Source organism: Diceros bicornis, chromosome 26 (genome assembly GCF_020826845.1).
Source record: "Diceros bicornis minor isolate mBicDic1 chromosome 26, mDicBic1.mat.cur, whole genome shotgun sequence".
Classification (NCBI taxonomy): Eukaryota; Metazoa; Chordata; class Mammalia; order Perissodactyla; family Rhinocerotidae; genus Diceros; species Diceros bicornis.
The window spans coordinates 39,720,403-39,748,006 of NC_080765.1; the positions used below are offsets into that span (position 1 = coordinate 39,720,403).

A 27,604-nucleotide genomic window follows, 5' to 3' on the forward strand; every position below is an offset into this window, starting at 1 on the left:
AAGGAGGCATTGAAAATAAAGGAAGAATGAGAAGATCTCCATTTATAAATGCCTGCCAATTCAGGCTGTAGAAAAAGCTCCCACTCTCAACCTCTTGGTCCCCTTGAGAGGTTGGGTGACATTTTAATGTCCAAGGACTCATATCATGAAGCATTGGGCTGTGTCAGAAGGCCTATGGCTAACAGGACCATCATTTTACCTGGTTCTCCTTCTACACAGACATGATTAAAAATTATTACAATATTTTTTATTACAATATTTTATTACAATATTCACAATATTACAAGCTTTTTAGATTCAAATACAAAATGTCCTTTACTCCTCATCACAATTCTGTGAGTCACATGAGATTATTCCCATTTAACAGATAAAGAGAGTAAAGTTCATAAAGATGATGTGTTGGAACCAAGATCACACAAAGACATTCACCCAACTCTTATGCCTCCAAATCTAGAAAATAAACACCGCGAAGGATGGAAGATGCGATATGGTCCTGCCTCTCTCAACAAGCTCAGGGAGGGAGTAAAGATGTTGGTGAATAACAGCAACTAATGGTGTTACCACTTCTACAAGAGTTAGCATTTGTTGAGTGCCTAGAACACTGGGCTAAGTTCTTTCTATTTATTAACCAATTTAATCCTCACAACAACTCCGTGAAGTAGGTGCTGTTATTATCTCCATTTAATAGACGAGGAACTTGAGGCTTAAAGAGGTGAATAACAACTTACCCCAGTTTATATAACCAGCGAGTTGCAGAGACAGTTCACAAACCCTAACAGCTTAACTCCAAAGCCGGTACTTGTCTTCACCGCTTAAATTGCCTCTATTGACGACATGCTTGCGTTTTACAGGAATCACACCAATTTGTTGCATTGAGCATATTCCTAGTTGTGAATCTCTTCTTTTACTCTTGGTAAAAAAAAAAAAGGAAAACTTTTAGGGACAGGATGCCATTAGGCTGTCTCTTTCCACACGGGCAAATGGAAACAAGTAATTGGAGCAGTTGCCTTGATAAATAATCAGACGATAAAGCTGCCATCAAAGAAAAAATGGTTCAATATGTCTTTTCTACTTTAATCAGGATGTTTGGATAGCTGTGGAGGTCCCTGCCATTCTTCTTAAAGAAAGGAGTTGCTGTTATTAAGGATAGTAGATGCAGTTCCGGCCTTCCCGATTTTGATGTGTTATTAACCAGTTGATTCCTATTTTCCTGACTTGTATTTTGCTGTCAGCTTAGCTGCTTCTGCTTGCCTTATTAAGAATTCTGCAGAGTCAATAGAATGCAAATAAATGGAAACATATGCACCTCCCTGCATGTGGGAAATGTCGCTGTTGGCTGTCCTGCCGCTTAGCTGCCTTTGCGGAGTGATGCCTCAGCTTCTGATTGAGGCTCTTCATCTTCAGGGGCTGGTCTGACTGCTCCTGTCATCTCCAGGTGATGAAGCTAATGCGGCGTTAATAGCAAGTTTGATTCACTGACTTCTCCCTCAGCTTTGGGGCTGAGAACCCGTTAGCCTCCAGCTCCTTTCACTCTGGGGCCATTTGTACATCTTCAATAAGCCTAACTTCTGTGCCACAGCAGATCACATGCACCAGAACTAGTTCTGGAACTTGTAAGTCGAGAAATTTTATACTGCGGTTTAACCTGGTAGAGAAGCACCCGGATTGACTGTGCTGTTCAGAAGCCAGCTCTGACACTGAAAGCAGGTGCAGACCTGTCAGCCACACAGCTGGTTGAGTTAACTCTATTAGACAGTGTTGGACAATTTGTTGTCTGAAATAGAAGCTGGTATGGTGGCAGGTTGTCTGTTTGCCAAACGGTGCCCCTGCTAGGCTGGTCTAGGTCTGCCTTTCTTGTTGGTGCATCTGCTGGGTTAGGCTGCCAGCAGGTTGGAAACTGGCAGTTCTATAAAGTTTTATTGTCCTTCTAGGTGTTTCTACCAAGGAGAGAAATACTAAGACTTGCCATTGTTTAATGGTGACTTGGCATTTTTGATTCCTGGCTCCACTTCAATTAGAAGAAATTAGTCTCTGATTTTATGTTAATGTTGGAAGAGTATCATCTTTTTGATCAATAATGATTTTCTACTTCTCTTTAAATCATAGATTCTCAGGAGCCTCTGTGCTAAATGGTTTTCGCACACTTGATTCTAATGCTCTCACATAATGGACTTTTGTACTTTCTTGCTTTCTTTTTTCTTTTGAAAACCAGCAACAAGTAGAAAGAACCTCTACGAATGAAATACAATATCCCTCCCAAAGAAGAGATGGAAAAAAAATGTTTCCCCAAGCTTCAAGCCCACACCAACGCGATCTGCCTCCTACATTTTAAGCAGGCCAAGAGCCTTTGAGGGTTGAGTCAGAAAATGCAAAACGTGACCTCTTAGTTAAAGGCAAAAGCCAAAAAAAAAAGGACCGGTACATCAAATAGCTCTTACCTACGGGTGTTTTTATGATTGAAGTGCAAATGAAGCATAGAACAGAGCTCCTTTCCAGGATGCAGGACCCGATTTCCAAAGCATGTGAACATTCTCTCGATTGTGTTAGCTGCTCAGTTGCAGAACTGTTGAGGTAGAAAATGGGATAACTCATGTTGAACACCCAACACTGTGCCTAGCGCATGCTGGACCCCAATTTCATATTATCATTAATTATTCCCATATAGAGGCAAAACGTAGAGAAATTGTTTCAATGACATACTTCTTTGACCTGAAACACAAGATTGCCTAACTCGTTGTAATGAATGCCTATAAATCTTTACAAAAAGGTACCTGGGATAGGATCCCATTCTGAAAATGTTCTGAAAATTCCAGATCTGTCTGGAGAAAAGAGAGAAGAATCTACAAGTGTGTTTTTGAAGGGAAAGTAGTACCCGTGTCTGATATATGTCTATGTAAGGAATGGTTGAAGATCCCACAAAAGAGACTTCTAACGGGTCTCAGAAGAGTTGACTTCAGTTTTTTTTTTTTTTTTTTTTTGCTGGGGAAGATTTGCCCTGAGCTAGCATCTGTTGCCAATGTTCCTCTCGCTCTCTCTTTTTTTTTTCCCCTCCCCAAAGCCCCACTACGTAGCTGTATATTCTAGTTCTAAGTCCTTCCAGTTCTTCTATGTGAGCCACTGCCACAGCACGGCTACTGACAGACGAGTGGTGTGGTTCTATGCCTGGGAATGAGACCCGGGCCGCCAAAGCAGAGTGCGCCGAACTTTAACCACTAGGCCATCAGGGCTGGCTCACGTCTTCAGTTTTAAAGGTTTGCCACCTGGAAAGGAGTAGAATTAGTCTCTTGCTTACAGTGGAGAACTAGAGCCAGCAGGTTGAAGTTCCAAGGAAATCATTCTGACTCAGCAGAAGAAGTGTTTGCTAAACTCTTTGAGCTGTCAGTGAAAGGGACCCTTTCCACTTTTGCTGAACGGCACAGCTATGGCTGAATAATATTCCATTGTGTGTGTATCTCACATTTTCTTTACCCATTCATCTGTAGATGGACACTTAGGTTGTTTCCATGTCTTGGCTATTGTGAATAATGCTGCAATGAACATAGGAGTGCAGATATCTCTTTGAGATCTTCTTTTCATTTCCTTTAGACATACACCCAGAAATGGGATTGCATTCCCATTTACATTCCCAACAACAATGCGCCAGGGCTCCCTTTTCTCCACATCCTTGCCAACACTTGTTATCGCTTATCTTTTTGATAATAGCCATCCTAGCAGGTGTGAAGTGATCTCTCATTGTGGTTTTGATTTGCATTTCCCTGATGATTAGTGATGTTGAGCATCTTTTTACGTACCTGTTGGCAGTTTCTATGTCTTCTTTGGAACAATGTCTGTTCAAGTCCATTGCCCATTTTTAAATCAGATTATTAGTCTTTTTGCTTTGAGTTGTGTGAGTTTCATATATAGTTTGTATATTAACCCTTTATCTGATATATGATTTGCAAAAATTTTTCTCCCATTCTGTAGTTTGCTTCTTCATTTTGTTGACTTTTTTTTGCTGTGCAGAAGCTCTTTAGTTTGATGTAGCCTCACTTGTTTATTTTTGCTTTTGTTGCTGTGCTTTTGGTGTCTAGGACCACCTTTCTGCCAGAGATGTTGTAGAAATGATTTTTGGGTAGAAGGTTGGATCTAAAAACCCCTGAGATCCCTGGCAAACCTCAGACCCCAATTTAGACTACTTATTGTATCATTTGAATCAGCTCAGTCTCTATTCAACCATCTACTTACTGTCTTCATTACTTTTTTAAAAACAACTTTTTATTGTGGTTAAATACATTTAACATAAAAGTTGACATTTTAACCATTTTAAGCTGTACAATTCAGTGGCAGTAAGTACATTCCCAATGTTGTGCAACCATCACCACTATCTAGTTCCAGAACTTTTTCATAACCCCAAACAATTCCACTCTTGGTTATATACCTCAAAGAATTAAAAACAGATATTCAAACAAAACTGTCCATGAATGGTCATAGCAGCACTATTCACAATAACCGAAACGTGTAAACAACCCAACCGTCTATCAACAGATGAATGGATAAACTCAATATGTATATCCATGCAATGGAATATTGTTCAGCCATAAAGGAATGAAATGCTAATACATGGTTCCACATGGATGAACTTTGAAAACACGCTAAGTGTAAGAAGCCAGACACGAAAGGCCATGCATTGTTTGACTCCATTTATATGAAATATGTTCATTAATTTTTGTCATATCTGTAAATGCTCTGTGATATTTTACACACAGTACTTTTTTAATCATTGATTTACTTGTTTAGAGATATAAAATCCCACTATAATTTCTTCCTAAGCAACGACATCTATGCAGTAATGGGTTGATATGGTAGTTCCATTCTTCAAATATACATTAAAATAAACCAATTTAATTCTAAAAATAAAATTAACCCATGCACCATCTAAATGTATCAATCTGTGTACTACCTAAAGTATACTTAAGACTCTTCAGAAAACAACCTTTTGGTCCCTCTCGGCAATCAATTCCTTCTTGAATGCGATCCACACAGCTCCTAGACTTCAGCCGTCCAGTACGGCAGCCACTAGCCATATGTGGCCATTTAAATTTAAATTAATTAAAATGACGTAAAATTGAAAATTCAGTTAGTTGGTCACACTGTCCATGTTTCAAGTGCTCAATAGCCGCAGGTGACGAGCATCTGCCATAGTGGACATCACAGATATGTGACATTTCCATCCTTGGGGAAAGGTCTGTTGGACATCGCTGTCTAGAATTGGCTTTCATTCGTCCTGTTGCACGAGGCAAGTGTCCCATCTCCCCGGTCCTGTGCTGAGGTCAACCTCTCGCTCAGCATCCTCACTTCCCACCACTTGTGCCTGGCTGACCATTCATCATCCCCCAGCCAGCTCTGAGACTGGCCTACTTCTCCAGTGTCACCAGGGAGGGCCTGATGCCAAACCACGCAGCTGGGGACCTCCTCTCGCGGCTCCCCTTCCTGCTTGTTGCTGACCAGCTTTGGACCCGCTCCACCTTGCCACTCGCTCTCGCTCTCCTCCCAGGGATGCTAGGATCTCCCACATAGCCCACTCCAGCTTTGCTGAAGGGCACCACTCTGCTTCAAACTCCATTTTGTTTTGTTATCCAAGTGTGAGAAGACATCGCCCCTCCGTTTCCCTACTTCTCTCTCCACTCTCTTATTTGTCTGTCTTCCTTCCCTCAGGTTTTCCTTCTCTTTAACTTCTCTTCCTTTTTTCCTTCCTACTTTTTTGTTTCCTCTTTTTCTTCTTCCTACTCTTCCCACAATTATTCTCTGTAGTTGTAACATTAACTCTTCAAGCTATTTAGAAAACAAACAGGAAGGGGAGCTATAGGGGGGAAAAAGCTATATTCTTTCTATCATTTATACAGAAAAGGCCAAAAAACAACCCCTCCTTGATCGAGCAGTTCTTTGCTCTTTAGGTGGTAGACACATCATTTTCTTCCCCATCGAGAGAGACCTAGAAATTATGGGCAAAGATATGAATGTCAGGACAGTGTCTGGGACTGCAAAGCTGGGTCTTCTGGGGGACACATTTCCACACCAGAAATCCGTGGCAGGATGTGAAACATTATTACTGCTGAATTTACACAGGGCTGTCAAGTTTCATTATGAGATGGACAGCATTTAGACTGCGATTTAGGCCAGGACATATTTAACTCTGCTCTGATGGTCCTGAGGTGTCATCCAGCACAATGGGACATTCTCCACACTGCTGAGGACTCCAGCTCTGGCCAGATGAAGATCTGCTCCTGTTCATTCAGCAAATGGCCACTGATCACCTACCATATGCTGGACGCTGCGCTCAGAGTGTGGGCATGCAGCGGTAGCTCAGACACGGTCTCTGTTCCCCAGGAATTTACCCTCCAGCAAAGGAGCTGATGTGTGTATGTGAAAACCTCTATAATATTAAGTTAGAAATGGAGATGCAGGGGAAGTGATGGGGGTTGCAAGGAGGGCGTGGAGGCTGGAAACTCAGGAAACCTTTTGGGAAGAAGTGAACTCAGTGCTCAGTTTTGGAGAGCCTGAACTTGTGAATATTTAGGGGGGAAAAATCTTTGTATTAGTTGAGACTATTGTGATTTTAATTGATAGAAAATCAATTCTCATTAACTCAAGCAAAAACAAAAACAAAAGGATTTATCGGTCCATCCAACTGGAAAAGGATGGGGTGTACTTATTATCTGGCGTATCTAGATCCAGGCTCAAATGATGTCTTCAGATCTCTCTCCCTCTCTCTCTCTCTCTCTTTCATGTTTCTCTCTGTTATGGCTCATTGCTTGCCCCCAGGAGATGGGGAAGAGTATCACCTAAAATAAATGGGGTTTCACATACTTTTGTCACTGTATCTCCTTAAGTCAAGAGAGACAGTTATTCCCTCTAGCTGCAACAGAAAATTCTCAGAGAAAGAAACTGATTGGATGAGCTTGAGTCATGTGACCATTTCTGAACCAACCACTATGGCCAGAGATACTCCTATGGCCAGGAAGGGGAAGATCTATTATCAGGAAATGGAAGTAGCCAGAAACAACAGCTATTACTGCCTTCCCAGTGGAAGAAAGTGTAGGAAAAAAAGCCAAGAGGCAAGAAATCACAAGGACACCATGAGTTGTCTGGGTTTGCTCCAATGAAGGACGTGTGAACAACAGTTTTGGGAAGAAAGATTGAAAGTTAAAGTCAGCTAAGGAGCATGGATTTCATTTCTGGACAATAGGGAACAATTTCAGGCTTTTGAGCAGAATTGAACATAGTCAGAACTGAGGTTTGGAAACATTTATCTCGCAGGTGGGCTTCATATGAGTGTGGGGGATGATGTACAGGAAATCTGGAGACCGGGTAAGATGTTGTAACAGTCCAGGTAGGAGCAAAACGGGGATTATTTAAGTTATTTTGGTAATAAGTAACAGAGATTAACTCTGACTAGATTAATTTAAACAAAAAGAGGTAATGAAGAAAGAATGATAGAAAATATATTGGGACTTTACTGGGGTATCTTAAAAAATCAAAGTAAGAGTTGAACAGCCAAGGTTTGGAAAGGTCAGGAGATGAGGCAACATTCATGGATGGAGGAAAGTTACTAAAACCTTGGTCCAGATCGAACCATTCCTGGTCTCTGTCTCACCTAGGAAGTTTCAAATTCCTAGGACAGGGAATCTGATGGATTCAGCTTGAGACAGATGCACTCCCCACCCGGATCAATTTTTTGTGGCGAGGGGGGAAGAACAGATGTTCAGATGTACATAGGTGTTGCCTTTTCCAAAGAAAGGGCTTATTGTATGTCAACAAGCCACCCTACAAGGGATGCGATCCTGTGAACTGTACTGGCATAGAAGGAAGCCCAGGTTTTTGCTAGGGGAAGGAACATGAGTATTCTTAAGTTTGCATTTAGAACAGAGTTAAAATGAGTGGTCAGTAGATGTGTTTTATTTCATTTAAAGTATTATTTTTAAATGAATTTGAACGCCTCTGGCTGGGATTTTCACCACTCTCCATAATCTTTTCCTCGTTGATGTTACCTGCCGCGTCCTGGAAAGCATGGAAGTTTTTGATTCCTCCTGAGAACTCAATTTGGGGTTTGCCCTGAAAAAAAGCAAGTAGACGTGGAGTCACGGAAGACTAACTGGTACCCCAATAGTGTAGATGCCCCTGCTAGTGCTCTTACAGCATCAGGGGCTTTAGTTGCAAGAATATTATCATTTATTGTAATTATTTATATTATTATAATTATTTCCTGATAATAATTATTTGTTTCCCCCTAAACTCTAAAGACTTTGGGGAAAGGACCACAAGTTTTTAACTTACCGTCTTATCTCCTGCATGTTGCTGGCGTGTAGTAGGTACTCAATTAATATTTGTTTGAATTGGTGTGTTTGCTAAGAAATGGATTTGAATCACTTCAATAGATGTTCTTTTGAGGTCTTACTTAGTGGACCAAACTCTTAATTTATGGTCATAATTTATGGTCCTGGTTTAACAATGAATGTTGCATGCCCCAGGGAACTCCTCAGTTCTGGGAGAACTGGGATAGCTGTCCATACTACTTATGGATGTCAGTCAAGAAATATATTTATTATAGGCCATCGTCTAAATCTTAGCACTGCCACCATGAAACTTCTCAGTTAGCTGTGTGGTTGCTATGCACTGCTTGTGTCCTCCCCAAATTCATATGTGGAAACTTTAGTCCCCAGTGTGATGCTATTTGGAGTTGGGGTGTTTGGGAGGTAAGTAGGGTTAGATGAGATGAGATGAGGTCATGAGGGCTGCTGTGATGGGATTAGTGCCCTTATAAGAGGAGGAAGAGACATGAGATCCATCTCTCTCCACCATGTGAGGACACAGAGAGAAGACGGCTGTCTGTGTAACCAGGAAGCAGGCTCTCCCCAGACACCAAATCAGCCAGTGCTTGCTCTTGGACGTCTATGCTCCAGAACTGAGAGGAAAACAATGCTCTTTAAGTCACCCAGTCTATGGTAGTTTGTTATAGCAGCCCGAGCAGATTGAGACAGCAGTGTTACCCTCATTGACAGGAGTGAGCTGAATCTCAGAGGACTTGGGTGATTTGCTTAAGGGTACAGTGCCAATAAGGGTGGATTTCAAACTCAACTCCAGCTTTTCTACCCCCAAATATGCTCTTCTCTCTCTCGACAATATTCCCAGAGTTCAAAGTACTGGCTTATGAACTCTTGTCTTCAGGAGTTTATAATCTAGCAGAGGTGATAAAGCTGTGCAGGTTGTGAATAGCACAAGTCTAGGGGTCTCCCTCTGCATCCTTTTCATCAAAGATTTGTGTTTTATTTTCACAGTTCTTCTGGCAGATGGTAGGATTGGGTTGTATTAGTCAAGGTCCTCCAGAGAAACAGAACCAATAAGATATAGAGAGATATAAACAAAGAGAAAGAGATTTATTAGGAAGGATTGGCTCACATGATGATGGAGGCTGAGAAATCCCATGATCTGCCGTCTGCAAGCTGGAGGCCCAGGAAAGCCAGTGGTGCAGCTCCAGCCCAAACCCGAAGGCCTGAGAACCAGGGGGCCCAAGAGTGTGAGTCCCACTCCCAGTCCTAAGGCCCGAGCGTCAGGTGCACTGATGTCTGAGGGAAAGAGAAAGTGGACATCTGAGCTCAAGCAGAGAAAACAAATTCTCCCTTCCTCTGCATTTTTGTTCTGTTCAGACCCTCAACAGATTGGATGATTCCCACCCACATTGATGAGGGCTATGTTCTTTATTCAATCTACTGATTCCAATGCTAATCTCTTCCAGAGACACCCTCACTGACACACCGAGAAATAATGTTTGCCAGCTCTCTGGGCATCTCTTAGCACGATCACATAAAATTAACCATCAGAAGACTTTGCAGAAAGTGGTATCTTTTAAAAATTTACTCCAGATTGTTGGGACTACCCATAAACAAGGAAGGTACACTCTAAGACAGGCTCATGCCACACGAACAACAGGTGCTGAGAGTTGGGAGAGGACTTATCTGATTTGGAGGAATCAGGCAAGACTTTGTGGGGGAGGTGTTATTTGAGATGATCTTGAATGGTGACCAATAAATGTGATGTAGGAGATGAAAAGGAATTATAGCTACAGAAAATGTGTGGACAAAGACATGTGGCCTGGCTCGTCATCACCACTCAGTCCTGTGTTTGGTGTTAAGTGGGAAAAACGTGGTCCCGAGGTGAAGATTGATGCGTGCCTTTTCAAATCAAGTCAGTATGTGTTAAGCACGCTGTGCCTGACAACCTAGCGCTAGATACACATGAATGACTGAAGCCAGGACTGGTCTTTGCTTCTGGTGAGACCGAATGTGTGATTGTGAAATCCTCAGAGAATGGTAGGAGACGATGCATTGCGAAGGGGTGTAACATGAGATATGGATTACAATGAACCAAGAAAAGGAAAGATTGTCAGGAAAAGCCATGTGGAAGAAATCAAGCTTGAAATCAGCCTTGTTCCCCACAGTCCCCTCCCCCCACAAAAGTATTGGGTTTAGATTGAAGAAGATGAGACAGGAAGGCAGCATATATTAAGAGACAGGGATAAGACCAAATATATCGTGTATTGGGAGAGAAAACAGGGGATTGGATCAAATATTGCAGAGCTGGAAGGAAACGGAGGAATATGCGGTACCACACCCACATTTTTCAGAGCAGGTTAACCAAGGTGCAGAGGGACTAACTGGGAGCAAGTGCAGCTTAATTCAAAGGCTCTGGAATTCCTCTTGTTTCAAACAGTCACTCTGAGTCACACTTAAATCAGTTAGGATTAATTTTGTTTTCAAATAACAGCACGCCCAAAACATAAAAGTGGCTTAAACCAGATAGGCATTGAATTCTCTCTCCTGTAAAAGAAGTCCAGAGGTAGTCCAGGGGTTGTGTGGTGTTCCACGCTTTCAGGGACCCAGGATCCCTTTTGCCCTGTGGCTCTGTCACCCTCAGCCAGTGGCTTCCATCTCATAGTCCAAGATGGCTGCTAGTGCTCCAGCCATCATGTCTGCATTGAAGGAGGATGGAGGAAGGAGCAAAGAAGGGCTCATCCCCTCCCTATAAGATACTTCCTATAGTTATACACATATCTTTTCTCTTCCTATTGGCTAGAACATAGTCATATGGCCATGCCTAGCTATAAGGAAGCCTGGGAAATGTAAACTTTATTATAGAAAGCTATGTGCCCCGCTAAAAATGAGGGATTTCTATTACTAAGGTAGAAGAGGAGAGAGGATATTGATGGACAACCAGAAGTGTCTGTCACCGTGTGTAGTCTTTGGCACCATCATAAAATCCTCTGAGTCTCCTGTTCTTTCTCTGTAAAATAGGAAAATTCACACCAAGTTCTTGGGGTGAAAATTCAGGTAACATATGGAAATACCTGGTACAACATTTAACACGCATTGGGCACTAGATATACCTTAGTCCTTTTCTTTCAGTAGTTGTTATTATTCACAAATCCAGGGAGATTACGAGCTCCTTGGTCTCCTGGTTTGAAGACCAGGCTTCTACCTGTGCAGCAGCATGGAGGAACAAGTTTCTTAACTGTTTTCTGGCTTGTTTGTTTAGTTGACTGCAATAAGCAGTAGAATATTTTTTTCCAATAATAATTTGTAAGGAAGTACAATATATTAAAGATTCAAGCAGAGGTGGGAATCCTAGAGGCCCATTGGCTTCACGCCAACCTTTTTCCTCTGCCTTAGAGTTACCTCATCAGATCCCCGCTGATCCCCTGAGCACAGGTGGACACCCACTGGACAGAGAGATAAGTAGAGCTCGTTGTCAGAGGGCAGGCTAATATGACAGAGAACTGAAATCTTGTTCCTTTAATAAATATGTTTGAGCATATCCTCTATGCCAGAAACTGTTCCAGGTTCTGGAAGCGCGATACAGCCGAGAATAAAATAGACAAATCCCTCATTCTCATGCGGCCTATGTTCCAGTATAGGGATATCCAGAAATTCTTGGATAAAATTGCACTTTGAACTGATCCACATCATCTCATTCTACCTATTTTGGGGGGATGGGAAGGTGAGGAGGCAACATCCACATACGTCTGCCGGTGTGAGATCCTGAATAATTTGGCAGCGTAGACACAGGTGATTGAGTGAGCTCAAGAAGTGCTTGTCACATTACCTACTTTTTTTGGCTCTCTCAGAATAGATGCTCATTACGTGGGATGCTTCACTGACCCCTGTGCCAGCCAGTTCCAAATGGTTAGGTGAGGTAGAATCATGAGAGGTTAATGGTGATATATTCGATGCTATTTTGATAGTGTTATAAAATGTTATCCAGAACTTCCAGAATTTCCAGACACCCCCCAGCCCCCAGGTTCCTGAGAGAATCACACATATAAGGAACAAGAGCAGAGTGGGATTCCAAGAACCACTTTATTAATGGACACTGAGGCTTCCGGTAACTCCTGATCAAGTAGAATTAGGATGGATATTAGACCCTATTCTCTATGTCCTGCTCCCAATGTAGACCTTTGGACACCTGGTTCAGGGATGCTGTCTGGTGGTGGGGAGGGAGGGAATGGTCACATTTACAGTGAAAGCTTTGCCCTAACTTACTTACTGCAAGTTTTGGACTCAGAAGTTGTATTCCAAAAGACAACATGTGGGGCATGTCCCCAAAAAGTCACCTTCTGCTCGAGTGTGCTCACCAAACAGAGACAGGAAGCCCAGGAGATGTGAAGGACAGGCTGTCACCTGGGTCACTGCCCTTGTACCATAGCCTGGTCCAGGGGTACTGTGGGCTCTGGGCCATCAGATCCGCTTCTCCTCCTTCCTTGAGGGAGGGGCCTTGAGGGTGCATTGCCTCCTTTAGGGCACTGGGATTAGCAGCCAAAATGATCCTCCAGCATCTAAAAGAAAGCACTTTAATCTCAAATTTTAGGAGGAGAAAAGATAATTATGTAAAATCATAACAATTACTGCTATTCCTACTACCATCATTTATAATGTGCCACACGCTCTTCCGGCCACATTACATACCTTGTTTCATTAAATTTCATCTATTTAATCTCTATAATTATGCAGTGATGCAGCTATTACAATCTCATTCTTACAGAAGAGGAAACGGATGCTCTGAGAATTTAGGATACTTACCTGAGAGAGAAAGCAGCAGAACTGCATTCTAACTCAGGCTATCTGATTCCAAAACGAAACAGTGGTCTTGCAGAATCCCCTCTCTGAAGTCGTTGGATAGGATATAAGCATTGAATAAACAAGATCCTGTAGGCTATGTCTGCTCATTCATTTGTTCATTTATTCGATAAATACCTTTAAGCTCTTCCTGCAAGATGCTCTTCTAGGTGCTTTAGAAGGGCAGTGATCAAAACAGACAAAGATCCCCACTTTTACGGAGGTTACCATCTTCTGTTCTAATTTTTTAAAATTCAATATTGCTCAGCCAAGACAATTAACACTATTTTTTTTAATTGGCCACAATAGAATTTGAGTTGAAATAATAAATACTCCCTTCTTTTTTTTTAAACCCAGTTTTTTTTTCTTTTTCTCTGTGCTGTAGTTTCTGAGCTTGTTTTGGATGGTGCTGGTCTGGAGTATGCAGATCTGCCGGAGTTATTGCATCTCTATCTTGACATTTAAGTTGCAGCTCTGCGGTCAGGCCTCTGGTGATTATTCAGGGGAAATAGGAAACCACCAATGAGTATATGAAATCGAGCATGGGGCAAAGAGGAAGGTGCATTGATTAAGAGACTTGAAAAGAAACCATGCAAGGGTGTTCAGGGAAGGGGTGTGGAGGACTTGGGAATTGAAAACTGGTAAAAAGCACCACGAGTTTGCTCTCAAAGAAGGACAGGATTCGTGCCCAGATGGGAATCATTAATGGAGGACAAGAGGGTGCTGAGACAGACATCAAAGTCGAGGGGATTTCAAACCACCAAGAGAAAGCTGGAAAGTGCACAAACATTTAAAAAATGAGAGTGTCTTGAGAACTGAGAAGAGGTTAAAGAAAACAGTGACTCTGTTTTAAAAAACATGTAAATTAAATGACAAATGGAAAAACGGTGACACCCAAAGCAGTTCGAGGAGGCATTTAAGGGATAGATAGTGTGATTCGAGAAAGGGCCCGGCAACGTGGGAAATGGCAAAGCAGATGGAAAATTAACCGAAAATTGAGAAACGCTAACTGGGTTAGGGTGGCATTTATGAAGCAGTAAGAGAGTTAAAGTCTGAAGGGAAATAGTGAATAATAAATATGTCTAGAGAACATTTCCAATAATCAGATTTGAGAAGTTAAAGGAGACTTACAACTGTAAGGCAAAAGGGAGAAAATAGAAATCTGGAGCAATGAGACGTGTTAAGGAATAGTTAAAGGAGCATATGCAGCCCGTACATGGTTGGCTTTTGACAAAAGGACAGAGGGACTCTGGAAATTAGAACACTGAATGCCCTCGATGAGCTTCGCTTTAAAAGACCAGGTTGCTTTTGGGGTGGGGTAGAAAATATGACAGGGTGGAAAAATAGTGAAAAATGTATGGGAAATTTACATATATATTCACTACTGTTTATTAGGCGACAGCTGTATACCAAGCATCATGCTGGGCATTTTATGTGCACTCTTGCTAATCCCGTCCCCAAACCTGGGGGTTAGATAGCTGTTAGGTTAAACCACGTGACACTGTCATGGCTAGTTCCTAATGGTTTAACCTGATCCATTTTTACAAAGAAAGAAATGGAGGCTCAGAGAATTTTAAATACACTGCCCAAGGTGACACAGCCGGGGAGCAGCAGAGCCAGGCTTTGATTCTGGCTCTGTCGTCCACCACGTAGAAATAGCAATTCATTCTTTTATGCATTCTGCACATATTTACTCAGCACCAGCTCTGTGCCAGGTACTCTGTTTGGCCCCAGAAATGCAACACGCAACAAGGCAGGGGAGGTCCCTGCCTTCATGATGCGTACAGTCTACGGGTTAAAACAAACAAACCAAAGACAGTCTAGAACAGCCGTCTCATAGGAATATAATGCAAGCCTCACGTAATCTTAAATCTCCTGGCAGCACATTAAACAAGTGAAAAGAAGCAGATGAAATTTGTCTTAATAATACATTTTATTTCACCCAACATGTCTAAAATGTTTCCACATGAAATCAATATAAATTTATTCATGAGTCTTTCACACTATTTTTTACAGACAGTCTTCAAGAGCCAGGGTGTCTTGTGCCCTTATGCTGCGTCTGCATTCAGACTAACCACGCTTCAAGCTCTCGGTAGCCACCTGTAGTCAGTGGCTACTATACTAGATGGCGCGGGTCTGCAGAGAACTTGACAATTCTGGTCTAATTTCTTTGCAGTCATAATATAGGAAAACAGGCCTCCGTATTTTTCAACATTATTTCTGGTCCCCATACATCAGCTGTTCATAGGGCACAAAATGCAAGCAGTAGAGAAACGTGCTTGCACCTGGATTTCAGCTCCAGACACCTGAGACTATAGATCACAAAGGAAACGTGTACGTATGTCACATAATTTACATATTTTCCAGTTCAGTGTTGTGTACGTCACTGAGAATGAAAAAAAAACGGGGGCCGGTCCAGTGCCGCAAGTGGTTGGGTGTGCGCGCTCCGATGCGGCGGCCCGGGGTTCGCCTGTTCGGATCCCGGGCGTGCACCGATGCACTGCTCGTCAAGCCATGCTGTGGTGGCGTCCCATATAAAGTGGAGGAAGATGAGCACGGATGTTAGCCCAGGGCCAGTCTTCCTCAGCAAAAAAATGAGGAGGATTGGCAGATGTTAGCTCAGGGCTGATCTCCCCCCTCAAAAAAAAAAGAAAAGAAAAAAAAAACAACTACTTGGCAATTACCATCAATGGAGGATGACAACAGAAGTGGACCCTCTGAAAACCTACTCTTTCTATATTTTGCCAGCATGCTTTCATGTATTTATTGCTTCTGATGGAAATATTGAAAGTGTAATTTGAAGCTTAGCACCAGCCAAAATTTCTGATATTTTATCTGGTCACTAAAGTTTTCTAATCAATTTTTGAGAGATAAACAAAATAGTGAGATTTTACTGTTTAATACAAGTGCCCAGCAGGTATTAATAGAGAGCAAGCAATAGGGTGTATAATGGTATTTCCATAGGTAAAGAATTTTGCTCTGGAGCAAGTTTAAATGGGAAGAAATCCTGAGGAAATATGGATTGCCTTTCCTAGAAATTGGATGGGGGAATTGAAGGTAATAGGTACTTGCTCTCTGCCAATTTCATAATGAAATTACTGTTCAGCAAAAACTTCTGTTAGAGTTTTTTTTTTTTTTTCCTTCCAAGAGACTGAAGACTCTTAACGGAAAAAAAAAAGAAGACATTTTTAGCATTGAGTATATGGACTCGTTGGTCCAGAATATTGAATCTTAAAGGAACACAGAAAAATCTGGATCATGAGAATTCCGTATAATCTGAAGGAGAGTGCATGTAAATAATCACCCTGCTGATTCCATCTGATTTCATTACAAAGTGGGAGAAAAGGGAATGAGCAGAGGAGATAGACATGGGAAATTAAAGAAGAAGGAGATTTAAGTAAATTCAACTGACAAATCAAAAGACCTGGATGCTCAACAGTACACGTTAGCTCCTTGATTAAAATGGTGACTGTGACGTTCGGTTCACACAACATAACCCCGTGAATGGCTCTCCCCAGGGCCTCGTGTCTGTGTCAAACCCAAAACATTTGTTCTCTGGTCTGCGTTTTCCAAACAGATAATATACTGGATATTTCTAAACTTCTTGTTAATTGACTAAATTTTTCAGTTTCACCCACATTTGGGGATTAGATTGATCCAACCTGAACTCAATTCATCCCAAAGTCTTGGATCATCAAAACCTGGCTTGAGAGCTCACTGGATTCAATAATAAAAAAAAACACCTCAATGAATTGGCCAGCCTAACTGAGTTTTGGGCAGCAGATACAGAGTGACTTGTTAACGGATTTTCTACTCGCCCAGATAAAGGCCACTCACTGGTGGTCTTTGTCTGCAATTTTTTTTGTTGAAATTCCATGAATAGAGTTCCATCATGATGTTTCATGGTTCTGTGCCTTTGGTGTTGCAGTCTCCTCTGTGCAGCATCTCCCCCCTTTCCCCTGGCCGTTCATCTGGCCAACGCTCTTCCTTCCCACACAACCCAAACATCTTCCACTTGGTTTCCTGATCCCAGCCCTGCCTCCACAGTAGAACTGGGCCCTCCATTCCTTTTGTTCTTCACCAGCCTACTTGGTACCTGTCTCTAACTTTACACTTACTGTTCTGTATCGCAATTATTTGTGTCCCTCTCTAAAACCTTGAAAACTAAAATATGTTTGGTTATTTTTCTGTCATTTTCCTAGCACAGTTCTTGGTGTGGGGCATGACACATAGTAGGTACTCAAACATGTCTATTCAATGAATGGATGGATGGATGTATTGATGGATGGATGGATGAATGGATGAATTGATGAATGGATAGATGACACTGCTGGTGATGATCTGTCAACATACTCAACCACCAAACATTAACTCCACCCGTACACTGTGCCAGACAATGTGAGAGAACTAAAAATAACCATGAGGAACAAAACCAAAAAGTGAACTTGAAAAATATAAACAGCTTAACTTAGGCCCCAACTAATTACTTTGAAATCTTGTTGATAATGAGGAATTTGACCAAAATTCAGTCCTCCTCTATCCCCTAGTCCGTGCAAATGTCTTCTTAAGAGTCTCAATAAGGGAATGTGAGGTGGAACACTCCTTAGATGTGCCTGTCTGGGCCATGTCCATTTAGCTCATCAAACACTAGCCAGGAGGCATCAAAGGAAAGAAGAAACAGAAAAAAAAGTTCCAATTTTCTAAATAATGAATGGTTTTTAGCCATAAACAAAAATGTTGAAGTTGTCTGCAAGTACAGAGACGCATTTTTACTTCTGCTTCCCTTGGCAGCAAATCTGAGTGCATCACTCGTCTACTTAGAAACTTCCATGGATCTCCAGGGCTTTCTGAATAAGATCTAAACCTTTTAGGGTGTCACACAACGTCCCTTATGATCTGGCTTCGGGGATCGACTCCAAACAAATCCCACTGCCTGTCAGCCTTACTAAGCTATTTCCTGCTTCTCCCAGCCTGTGTCACTCCCTCTGCTAACTCTTCTTTACCTAATATGATTCCTCTGCTCAGAATCCTTTTCTCCCACCTCTCCTCAACCCCTTCGCTCTTCAAGATTCCCTAGGAAGTCCTCCCTAAATCCCTTAGGTGGAGATGGGGGCCCTTCCTCTGCGTTCCCACAACTTCTCACATTTACTTGCCCATCAATGCTCAGGTGGCACTCTCCGTGCTGTCATTGTTTATACGCCTGTCACTGAATTGTAAGGATGTGGGTAAGAGAGTGGACAGGCACTGTGTGCGTTTTATTTCTGTGTCTAGAGGACTCACCATAAGGCCTGATACATTGACATTCAGCAGAAATAGCTGTCGAATCAATAAAACATCTTACTAGGAAATGACTGGACTATCTCAAATGCACCAAATAGAATAGTGGTTACTCTTTGTTTCTTCTAGAATAGCAGTTTTATCTTTCTGTTTTGTAACAAACAGTATTTTCGTTAAAAAATACAAAGTATTTGCAGAAAACTTGGAGAATACAAAGACACGCAAAAGAAAATAAAAAGTACCTGTAATCCTTCTATACAGAGACAAGCCCTGTTCTTATCTTCTTTTCTGCTTAACATTAAATAGTGAGCATTTTCTCCATTCTATTAACTTGTCTTCAAAAACATGATGTTTAGTGACTCAGATAGTCCATTGAATGGATACACAATACTGTTATTTGCCTTTCACCAATTTTTTCGATTTGCCATTTCAGACCTGATTCTCCTCCCACGTGACACAGTCAGGTCTTCTGCACTATGGTGGCCCCGGGGCAGACGTGTGACCAGTTAGGCCAATCTCTCCTTCTGGAATTTTTTTGTAGTCTGGTCCTCCTTATTAATACTCTACTTCTCCAGCAGCTTTTGGTGTTGAAGGAATATAAAGCAAGAAAATTCTGTGGCTTCTAGATACCCCGTCTTTCTGGAGAAGTCCTTGAATGCTTCCGTCCCGCATCCTGTATTCATTGAGCATCTGCTAAGTGCTATGTCTTCTTGGAAGTCTTCAACAGCATCACATTTTTCTCAAGCTGCAAGGAGACGAGGACCCCTAGAGACCCTGCTGCCCAAATCCTTGGAGATGAGCTCTGCCTTGGCTCCCCATCTGCATCCAGCCTGACCACAGGCGAGATGGCTTTGAGGAGCAGTGGAGACGGAGTATTGTAAGGCAGACAGACGTCACCTGCAGTGAAAATACCTGGGCCAAAGTTGACTGCATGATGTTATACAAGGAGGACTATATAAGACTGTATAAGACTCCATGAGACTGAGGAGTCGTCCTTGATGCCTCCCTCTCCGCCCCCCACCTCTAACCCACCACTAAATACCCGCTAAATATCTCTCCACTTGGTCCTGTTTGCTGTTGCTCCTTCTCTTCCTTCTTCTCCTCTTTCGAGGCCACAACAGGACCAAAGCCAACATCGCCTCTCACCTGGATAATGAAAGCACGGCAACCAGCCCCCCTATATCCACTCTGGTCCCCCTCCAACCCATTCTCTACACAGCCTTCAGGTCATATTATACAAGAAAAGTCTGATCATATCGTCCCCTTGATTAAAACCTTCAATGTCTTCCTATCGTTTTAAAACAAACACAAAACTCCTTCACCTGGCCTGAAAAGCTTTGCACCATCTGCCCCTATTCACCTTCTCAGCCACACCACATCCCACATTCCACTGTCTGTCTCTGCTTCAGTCTCACTGGTTTGCAGTTAGTCCCTTATATGTATTACCACGAGACCTTTGCACAAGCTCCCTTTTGCCTGGAATGTGCTGTTGTCTTTTCTTACCTAGTCAGTGCTGGCTCATCCTTCAGGTCAAGCTGCACTTTTTTACAGAAGCCTTGCCTGACCCCTTTTTCAATTTCACATAGCACACCCACCTCTGAATTGTAGCACTTGTCATAGATCTGTGATTAATCAATCAATGCCTGTCCTCTCTTTTAGACTGTAAGCTTCATGAGAGCAAGAATCATGGCTGTTTCCTTATCTATCCCTAAACAATTAGCTGAGTCCTGGCGTGTAGCAAATGTTTAATAAATATTAGTTGAATGAACAATGAACGGATGGGATACCACTTCTTTGAAGTTGTAGACCAGGTGGTTTATGAGCAAGCAGTTTCCTTTAGAGAAGCTTGTTAAAACATAATAGAACATGCTTTAAGATCCTCCTTTAAGAAGATTATTTGAACAAAGGACTATGGGTCTGGTAGGACAGAAATGTTCCATGCCATGTGCTAATTACAGTCAATTACTAAAGCCTATACAGGATTGGGGATTCTGAGAGTGAGTACAGGCTCATGGAAGAGTGCATAGTCAATTAGCAGTGCCTGCATGGGTACCAATGCTTCCACGGTAGAGGCTGCTTGTGATGAGTGATGCCAATGTAAGTTTACACTTGAAAGTGTAACACTGATGGTGGGTGGCATCCATTCATTTGTTTGACACCTCTTTAATTCTTCCCTAAAAATTTGTCTTTCTCTCTTCCTCTCTCTAGATTTATGGTCAACGTGACATGGGATGGCAAAGACTTGTCCTTCACTGAGGAAGGCTACCAGGTGCACCCCAGGCTGGTGGTGATTGTGCTGAACAAGGACCGAGAATGGGAAAAGGTGAGCATCCGTCTGTGTGCTGAATGCAGGGGAGGGATGAAAGCATGGGCAGCTGAGGGGCTCAAATTACTCCTTTTCCCAGAGCATTTCCTGTGGAGCTGCTCCAAATCCCATCCCAGGGCCAGAGGCAGACCTTTCTTGGAGCAAGGCAGAGCAAATATTGTAAGGTGCGATTGGAACACTTTCCCTGGGTGAACTGTGGTAATTATGCGCTGTTCCCTATGTCAAGCTCTCAAATCCCATAGGAAGGGTCCTTGAAGGACTCAGGATAATTTAAAGACTGAAGTGTGGTTCACATCAGTGAGTAGCAAATGTTGACTGTATAGTAATGATCACACCAGTTTGCCTAAACCTCATAATCATGTACCATGCTGACATATTTTGCCATAGGATGAACCTCCTGTATTTTCATTTACTTAGTCTATTCCTTTAAATCAACTAATTTCCAAAACTTAAGTGCACCACTCCTGTAAATCATAGGTTGGTGAGGGAGGTTATATTTCTCATAAAGCACATTTTCTAGTACATATATATTAACTATTAAAAAATATAAAAAATAACCATGCAGGGAAAAATCATCTCACATACCACACAAGCCGTGTCCTGGGTCAGAGATGAGAGTCTTCATGGGGGATTTACAGATGATCCCATGCATACAATGACAATATCTGTGCAAGTTGCATTCTATCTTCCCCCATAATTCAACTCTCAAATTAGTTGCCACAGTATCACATAAGAACTGATAAAAGAGACGGTAAGGGAAGCCTATGTTGTTATCTTGTCTTTTTTTGACAAGCCATGAATGGCCTCTAAACTACTTCAGCAACTTGAGGTTTATCTTCACTTTGCACATCAAATGGAGGCCTGAGAGATCCTTGGGGTAGGAAGTTAGAGGATGTAGTGTGGGAACCATGCTATGGTTAACTGGATCAGAAGAGAATACTGTGCAAACAGAGGCATTGACTTTGAGGGCGTCAGTGACAGAGTCCTAGAAGGGAGTGGGGAAGAGGGAGCTTCAGAAGATTTTGCTCGCTACATCCAACAGCTACGAAATACACATTCCTTCCAGCACACCTGGAAAATTCACCAAAGTAGACTATATTCCGGAGTATAAAACAAGTCCAATATATTTCAAAGGAGTGAAATAATGCAGGATGCATTCTTTGACCATGAGAGCATTAAATTAAAAAGTTAAGGGGCCGGCCCAGTGGCGCAAGCCGTTAAGTGCACGCACTCTGCTGAGGCGGCCCGGGGTTCACTGGTTCGGATCCGGGGCGCGCACCGACGCACTGCTTGGCGGGCCATGCTGTGGCGGTGTCCCATGTAGAGTGGAGGAAGATGGGCATGGATGTTAGCCCACAGCCAGTCTCCCTCAGCAAAAATAAAAAAGAGGAGGATTGGCAGATGTTAGCTCAGGGCCGATCTTCCTCACAAAAAATTAAAAAAATAATAAAAATTAAAAGTAAAATTACATCTAGAAAATCCACAGATGTTTGGAAATTAGGAAACACACTTCTAAATAACCTACGGGTCAAAGAAGAAACGTTAGATGTTAGAAAATATTTTGAATGGGATGGCAATGAAAACACAGCATATTAAAATTTTAAGAATAAAGCTGAAGATGTGCTAAGAGGGAAATTCACAGCTTTAAATGCTTATAATAAAAAAAATCAAGGAAAATATAAAATCAGTGATTTAGGCTTCTATATGAAGAAGCTAGGGAAAAAAAGAGCAAAGTAAACCCAAATGAAGTAGAAGGAAGAACATAATAAACATAAGAGTAAAAATCAACAAAGTTGAACACAAACTATAGAGAAAATCAACAAAGCCAAAGGCTAGTTCTTTGAAAAGATTAATAAAATTAATGATTCCCAGCAAGAGTGATCACACAAAAGAGAAAAAACACAGATACCATAACCAATACTAAAAATGCAAGAGGGGAAATCACCACAGACATTATAGATTCCAGAGACATTAAAATGAAAAAAAAGTTATGAAAAATTTATACTAACAAATTCAACAATGTAGATAAAATGGGTAAATTCCTTGAAAAACCACAATCTGCCAAAACTGACACAAAAGGAAATAGACATTCTGAATAGCTCTAAATTTGCTAAGAAATTGAATTCATAACTAAAAACTTTCCCATTTAAAAAAACAAGAAAAACTCCTGGCCTAGATGGCTTCACTGTGAATTCTGTCAAACATTTTAAGATGTTAAATCTACACAGAGTTTTTCAATATATTAGTAATCATAATCCAGCAATATATTACAAAAAGATACTACATCATGGATAAGTGAGGATTATCCTAGGAATTCAAGACTGGTTTAACATTGAAAACAATAAATTAATGAGGGGCTGGCCTGGTGGCATAGTAGTTAAGTTCATTCGCTCCACTTCAGCAGCTCAGGGTTCGAGGGTTCAGATCCTGGGCGCAGACCAACGCACCACTAGTCAAGCCATGCTGTGGCAGTGTCCCATATAAAGTAGAGGAAGATGGGCATGAATGTTAGCCCAGAGCCAATCATTCACAGCAAAATGAGGAGGATTGGCAACAGATGTTAGCTCAGGGCTAATCTTCCTCACAAAAAAAATAAAATAAATTAATGTCATTTATCATATTAATCTAATAAAGGAAAAAATTATATAGTCATCTTAATAGATGCAGGAAAAGCGTTTGACAAAATCCAATATCCATTCATGATAAGGAAAGGAGACTTTTCAATCTGATAATGGTTGTCTACGAAAAGCCTATAACTAACATCTTGTATAACAATGAAATAATGAAAATAGATCCACAAACCTACGTTCAAATGATTTTTTACGAAGAATTGTGACAAGGGGGGAAAGGAAAGTTTTTTTTTTCTTTGGTGAGGAAGCTTGGCCATGAACCAATATCTGTTGCCAATCTTCCTCTTTTTTCTGAGGAAGATTGGCCCTGAGCTAACATCTGTGCCCATCCTCCTCTATTTTGTATATGGGATGCCTTCACAGCATGGCTGATGAGTGGTGTGTCCACCTGCACCTGGGATCCGAACCTGCGAACCCTGGGCCACCAAAGCAGAGTGTGCGAACTTAACCACTACACCACTGGGCCAGCCCCAGGAAAGTCTTTTTAATAAATTGTTCTTGATCAACTGGGTATCCATAGAGAAAAAAAATAACCCTTGACCCATAGCTTACATATACACAAAAATAACTTAAAATACATTTCAGACTTAAATGTAAAAGCTAAAACTATAAAGCTTCTAGAAGAAAATATAGGAGGATATTTTTGGGATTTGAGAAAGCAGAATGCAAAAGGCATTAAGCACACAGTAAAAATAATAAACTGGACTCCATCATAATTTAAAACTTTCGCACAAGTATAGACATTGCTACACAATGAAAAAAACAAGCCACAAATTGGGAAAAATATTAAATAAATATATATATATATCTAAAAGGACTCATAATATATAAATAACTCCTATAAATCAATAATAAAAAGGAAAACAACACAATTAAAAGCGGGAAATTGACTTAAACACTTCACAAAAGATATTACTCAGATGGCCAAGTACATGAAAGCATGTTTAATATCAATGATCTTCAGAGACATGCAAATTGAAACCACATTGAGATACCTCTTCACACCCACTGAATAGCTAAAATGAAAAAGGCTAATAATACCAAGTGTTGCTAAGGGTATGGAACAACTGAATCTCTTCCATATTTCTGGTGGGAATGTAAAATTATAACCCCTGTGGAAAACTGTTTGATAGTTTCTCACAGAATTAAACATTGTTACATAAACCTATCATCCAGTAATTCCACTCTTAGGTAATTACTGCAAAGAAATGTAAACATGTACCCAAAAGTTATATTTGTATAAGAATATTCATTGCAACTTTATTCATAATAGCATAACATCAGAAAGAACTCAAATGTCCATCAAGAAAGAAAAGGATAAATAAAATATGGTATATTCATAAAACGGAATGCTAGTCATTAATAGGAATGAACCAGTAACACCGACAACAACGTGGATGAATTGCAAAAACATTATGTTGAATAAAGGAAGCCAGACTCAGAAGATTATACTGTATAATTTCATTTATGTAAAGGTGAAGAAGAGGCAAAACTATTCTGTGGGGTTAGACATCAGAATAATGGTTGCTTTTGTGGAGGAGGGCAATTAACAGGGAAGGGACACAGGGAACTTTCTAGAATTATGGCAATCTCCCCTATCTTGAACATTTGTCAAAATGCATCAAACTATCATACAAAATCTGTTTATTTTATTGCATATCATTGTACCTTAATTAAAAATAATTTTGAAACCCTTCAAATTGGAATACCCAGCACAATTAACTACCAATGTTTACCGAGTTTTCATATTTAACCCCCAGGTATGAATGCTAGTTATAACAACAATAGCCATTGTTTATGGAACATCTGCTCTGTTTTTCCTTGAGGTGGTCCACCCAACCACTGACTGACAACTTCATTTATTTGTTACCCAACACACATTTATTCACTGCTTGCTGTGTGCCAGGCACTATTCTTGATGCTTGGAATCTATCAGTGAACAAGAAACAAAAAATATTTCTGTACTCATGGAACTTCGATTCTAGTGTGCGTGTGGAGGGGGAGGGGGTAGGACTCTACACTTTTGTGATGCTCGAGAAAAGCATTAACTTCTAGTTAACTGGCCCCAGTTGTTACCTCCTCTCTTCTCTCAGATGTGCCTGTCGTCCGCCATACTAATTGGCTCACACCTCCATGACTGAGCTGGCTTCCTTTATGCAGCTGGAACTTTGAACATGCCTTTTTTGTTTTTTTTTTTTTTGCCTGTAAAGCTTTCCTGTGTCCTCACCTTCTTTGATCCATCCTTCAAGTTCTGGTTTTTCTTTTCTCTTACAAATGCAAAGCCAAAATACAAGTTATTTTTTCCTTATCATTAATAGGAGGTCAAGAACTTGGGCCTTTCTGCCTTAGGTTGTTGCATTTGGGGGTTAATTTTCAACCTTTTGAAGTTACACAATCCAAGGATAATGTTGGGAGCTGTAAAATCATTCCCTCGGTTGGATTTATCCAGTCCTGGGGCAGGCTTGGCTCACACCTGTGAATTTTCCGGGCTGCCTTTGGACCTAGCTCGTTTGCCAGAGAGTCTGTTTACAGGGAAGCCACTGCGGCGCAGGTGATAACATTGCATAAAAGAAGGCTGCCCTTCGTATACTCCATTTCCAGATACAGAAAACACCCTTTTAATATTTTGTGTGTAATCCTTCAAATTCCTGTTGAAATACAGCAATTTCCCAAAAAGGCAGCTCGGGGAATTGCTGCCGAGTTGAGCTTAGAATGTACAAATGTTTCCCGTAGTTGGTCTATTTGCTTGGCACTCAGGGGATCCAGTGCTTCAGAAATAACTCCTTGTGTTTCTGTCTTGAAGAAAGAGGAAGCCAGTGAAGCAGGTAAATACCAGTCATGTTGTCCTTAAAGCTGCCCCCGGGCAGCGCACACCAGGACAGCAGGTCAGCGGAGGGGAAGGCCTGCTGAAGGAGGGAGCTGTTATTCGGGGACTCAGAGGCCATTTCTTTTCATCTCTGAGGTTACCCAGTGGCATCATTGGAAGCGGCAGCGTGTAATGAGGGTGTCTGGGAAAACATGACAAGCCCTTAGAGGGTCATTGGCTTTCTGCTGGGCCTTTGTGTGCGGCTGCCGTGGATTATTCCAACGCCGTGCACAGTGCCCACTTGTGTTCAGCAGACACAGAACTCAGTGCTGAGCAGGCTTTCTCTGGCACATTGGGACTTCCATACCCTTTGCCTCTCCTTTTTTTTCTATGGTTTTGCTTGCCTTGGAGCTTGATGGGTCCAAGGCTCCCCAGAGATGCTTCAAAACAATACCGTGGGTGGAAGCCAATGAGCAGCCCAGGTCAGTACAACCAATACCCGCTGTGTGCCAACTCAGTGGCCAACATTCCATCAGGCACCAGAGCTGATGCAAGGATGAGTAGGAAACCATTCCTCTTCTCAAGTAGCTCATAACTGAGCCATCTCTGGGAGAGAGGGGTGACCTTGACTTGGTCCATTGGGGAAGACGTCATGAAGACAGAGACATTGGAGTTGGACCTTGAGTGATAGACTGGATTTCTCCAAGTTGAATCACTTTCTTATTAACTACTTGAAAAAATGCTTTGAGAATAATTCTATTTACCATTTTAGGGTTACACTAGCTTTAAAATGAAAATATATATGTGTGTATGCGCACACGTATGTACATATATATATACAGGCTAGCTTTAAAAGGGATATATATTTAGAGAGGGAGATATAAAGAAAGATTTTTAAAGTGGTTTTGAAGTTTTAACTCCAAGCCTAAGTAGGACAAAACACATAAATATTAAAGTTAGACAATCTTATTTTCTAGAGAAGTGCTAATTAAAGATGATAGAGATGCCCCAGAAGACCTAAGGGAGACCCATTGTTATGTCTTCCTGAGTGCAGTGTCCCATTCCCCTCGCTCGGACTGAGTGCAGTGTCCCATTCCCCTCGCTCGGATGCATCTACTTCTCTCTTCATTCTTAACACTCGGTTTGCATTCTCATTGCTGCCCTTGGTTTCAGCTGCCTTCCTCACTGTGATGACTCCTAGATCTCTCCCTCCAGCCCAGATATCCTGACCCCATGTGGATGGTCTGCAGACCTCCAACTTCGTCTTGCTCAAAGCCAAAGTCATCATCTTCCTCTCCCAATTATGGTTCTTCTCCTGTGTCCCAGCACAGAAAGCTTCATTCTTATCCTCCCAGTATCCCCCAAGCCTTCATGTTCAGTCGTCATCTACTCATGTGTAACATGTCCCTGGTGTTCCCGC

General features: G+C 41.6%; 1 protein-coding gene across 1 annotated transcript in view; it reads left to right on the forward strand.

The window, feature by feature from the left end:
* GRIN2A (glutamate ionotropic receptor NMDA type subunit 2A) overlaps nt 1-27,604 on the forward strand; it is a 132,888-nt gene that overhangs the window by 383 nt on the left and 104,901 nt on the right. The window contains exon 2 of the mRNA XM_058568880.1: nt 20,631-20,745. Within this exon, the coding sequence (XP_058424863.1) occupies nt 20,631-20,745 (115 nt within the window). The remainder of the gene's footprint in view (nt 1-20,630; nt 20,746-27,604) is intronic.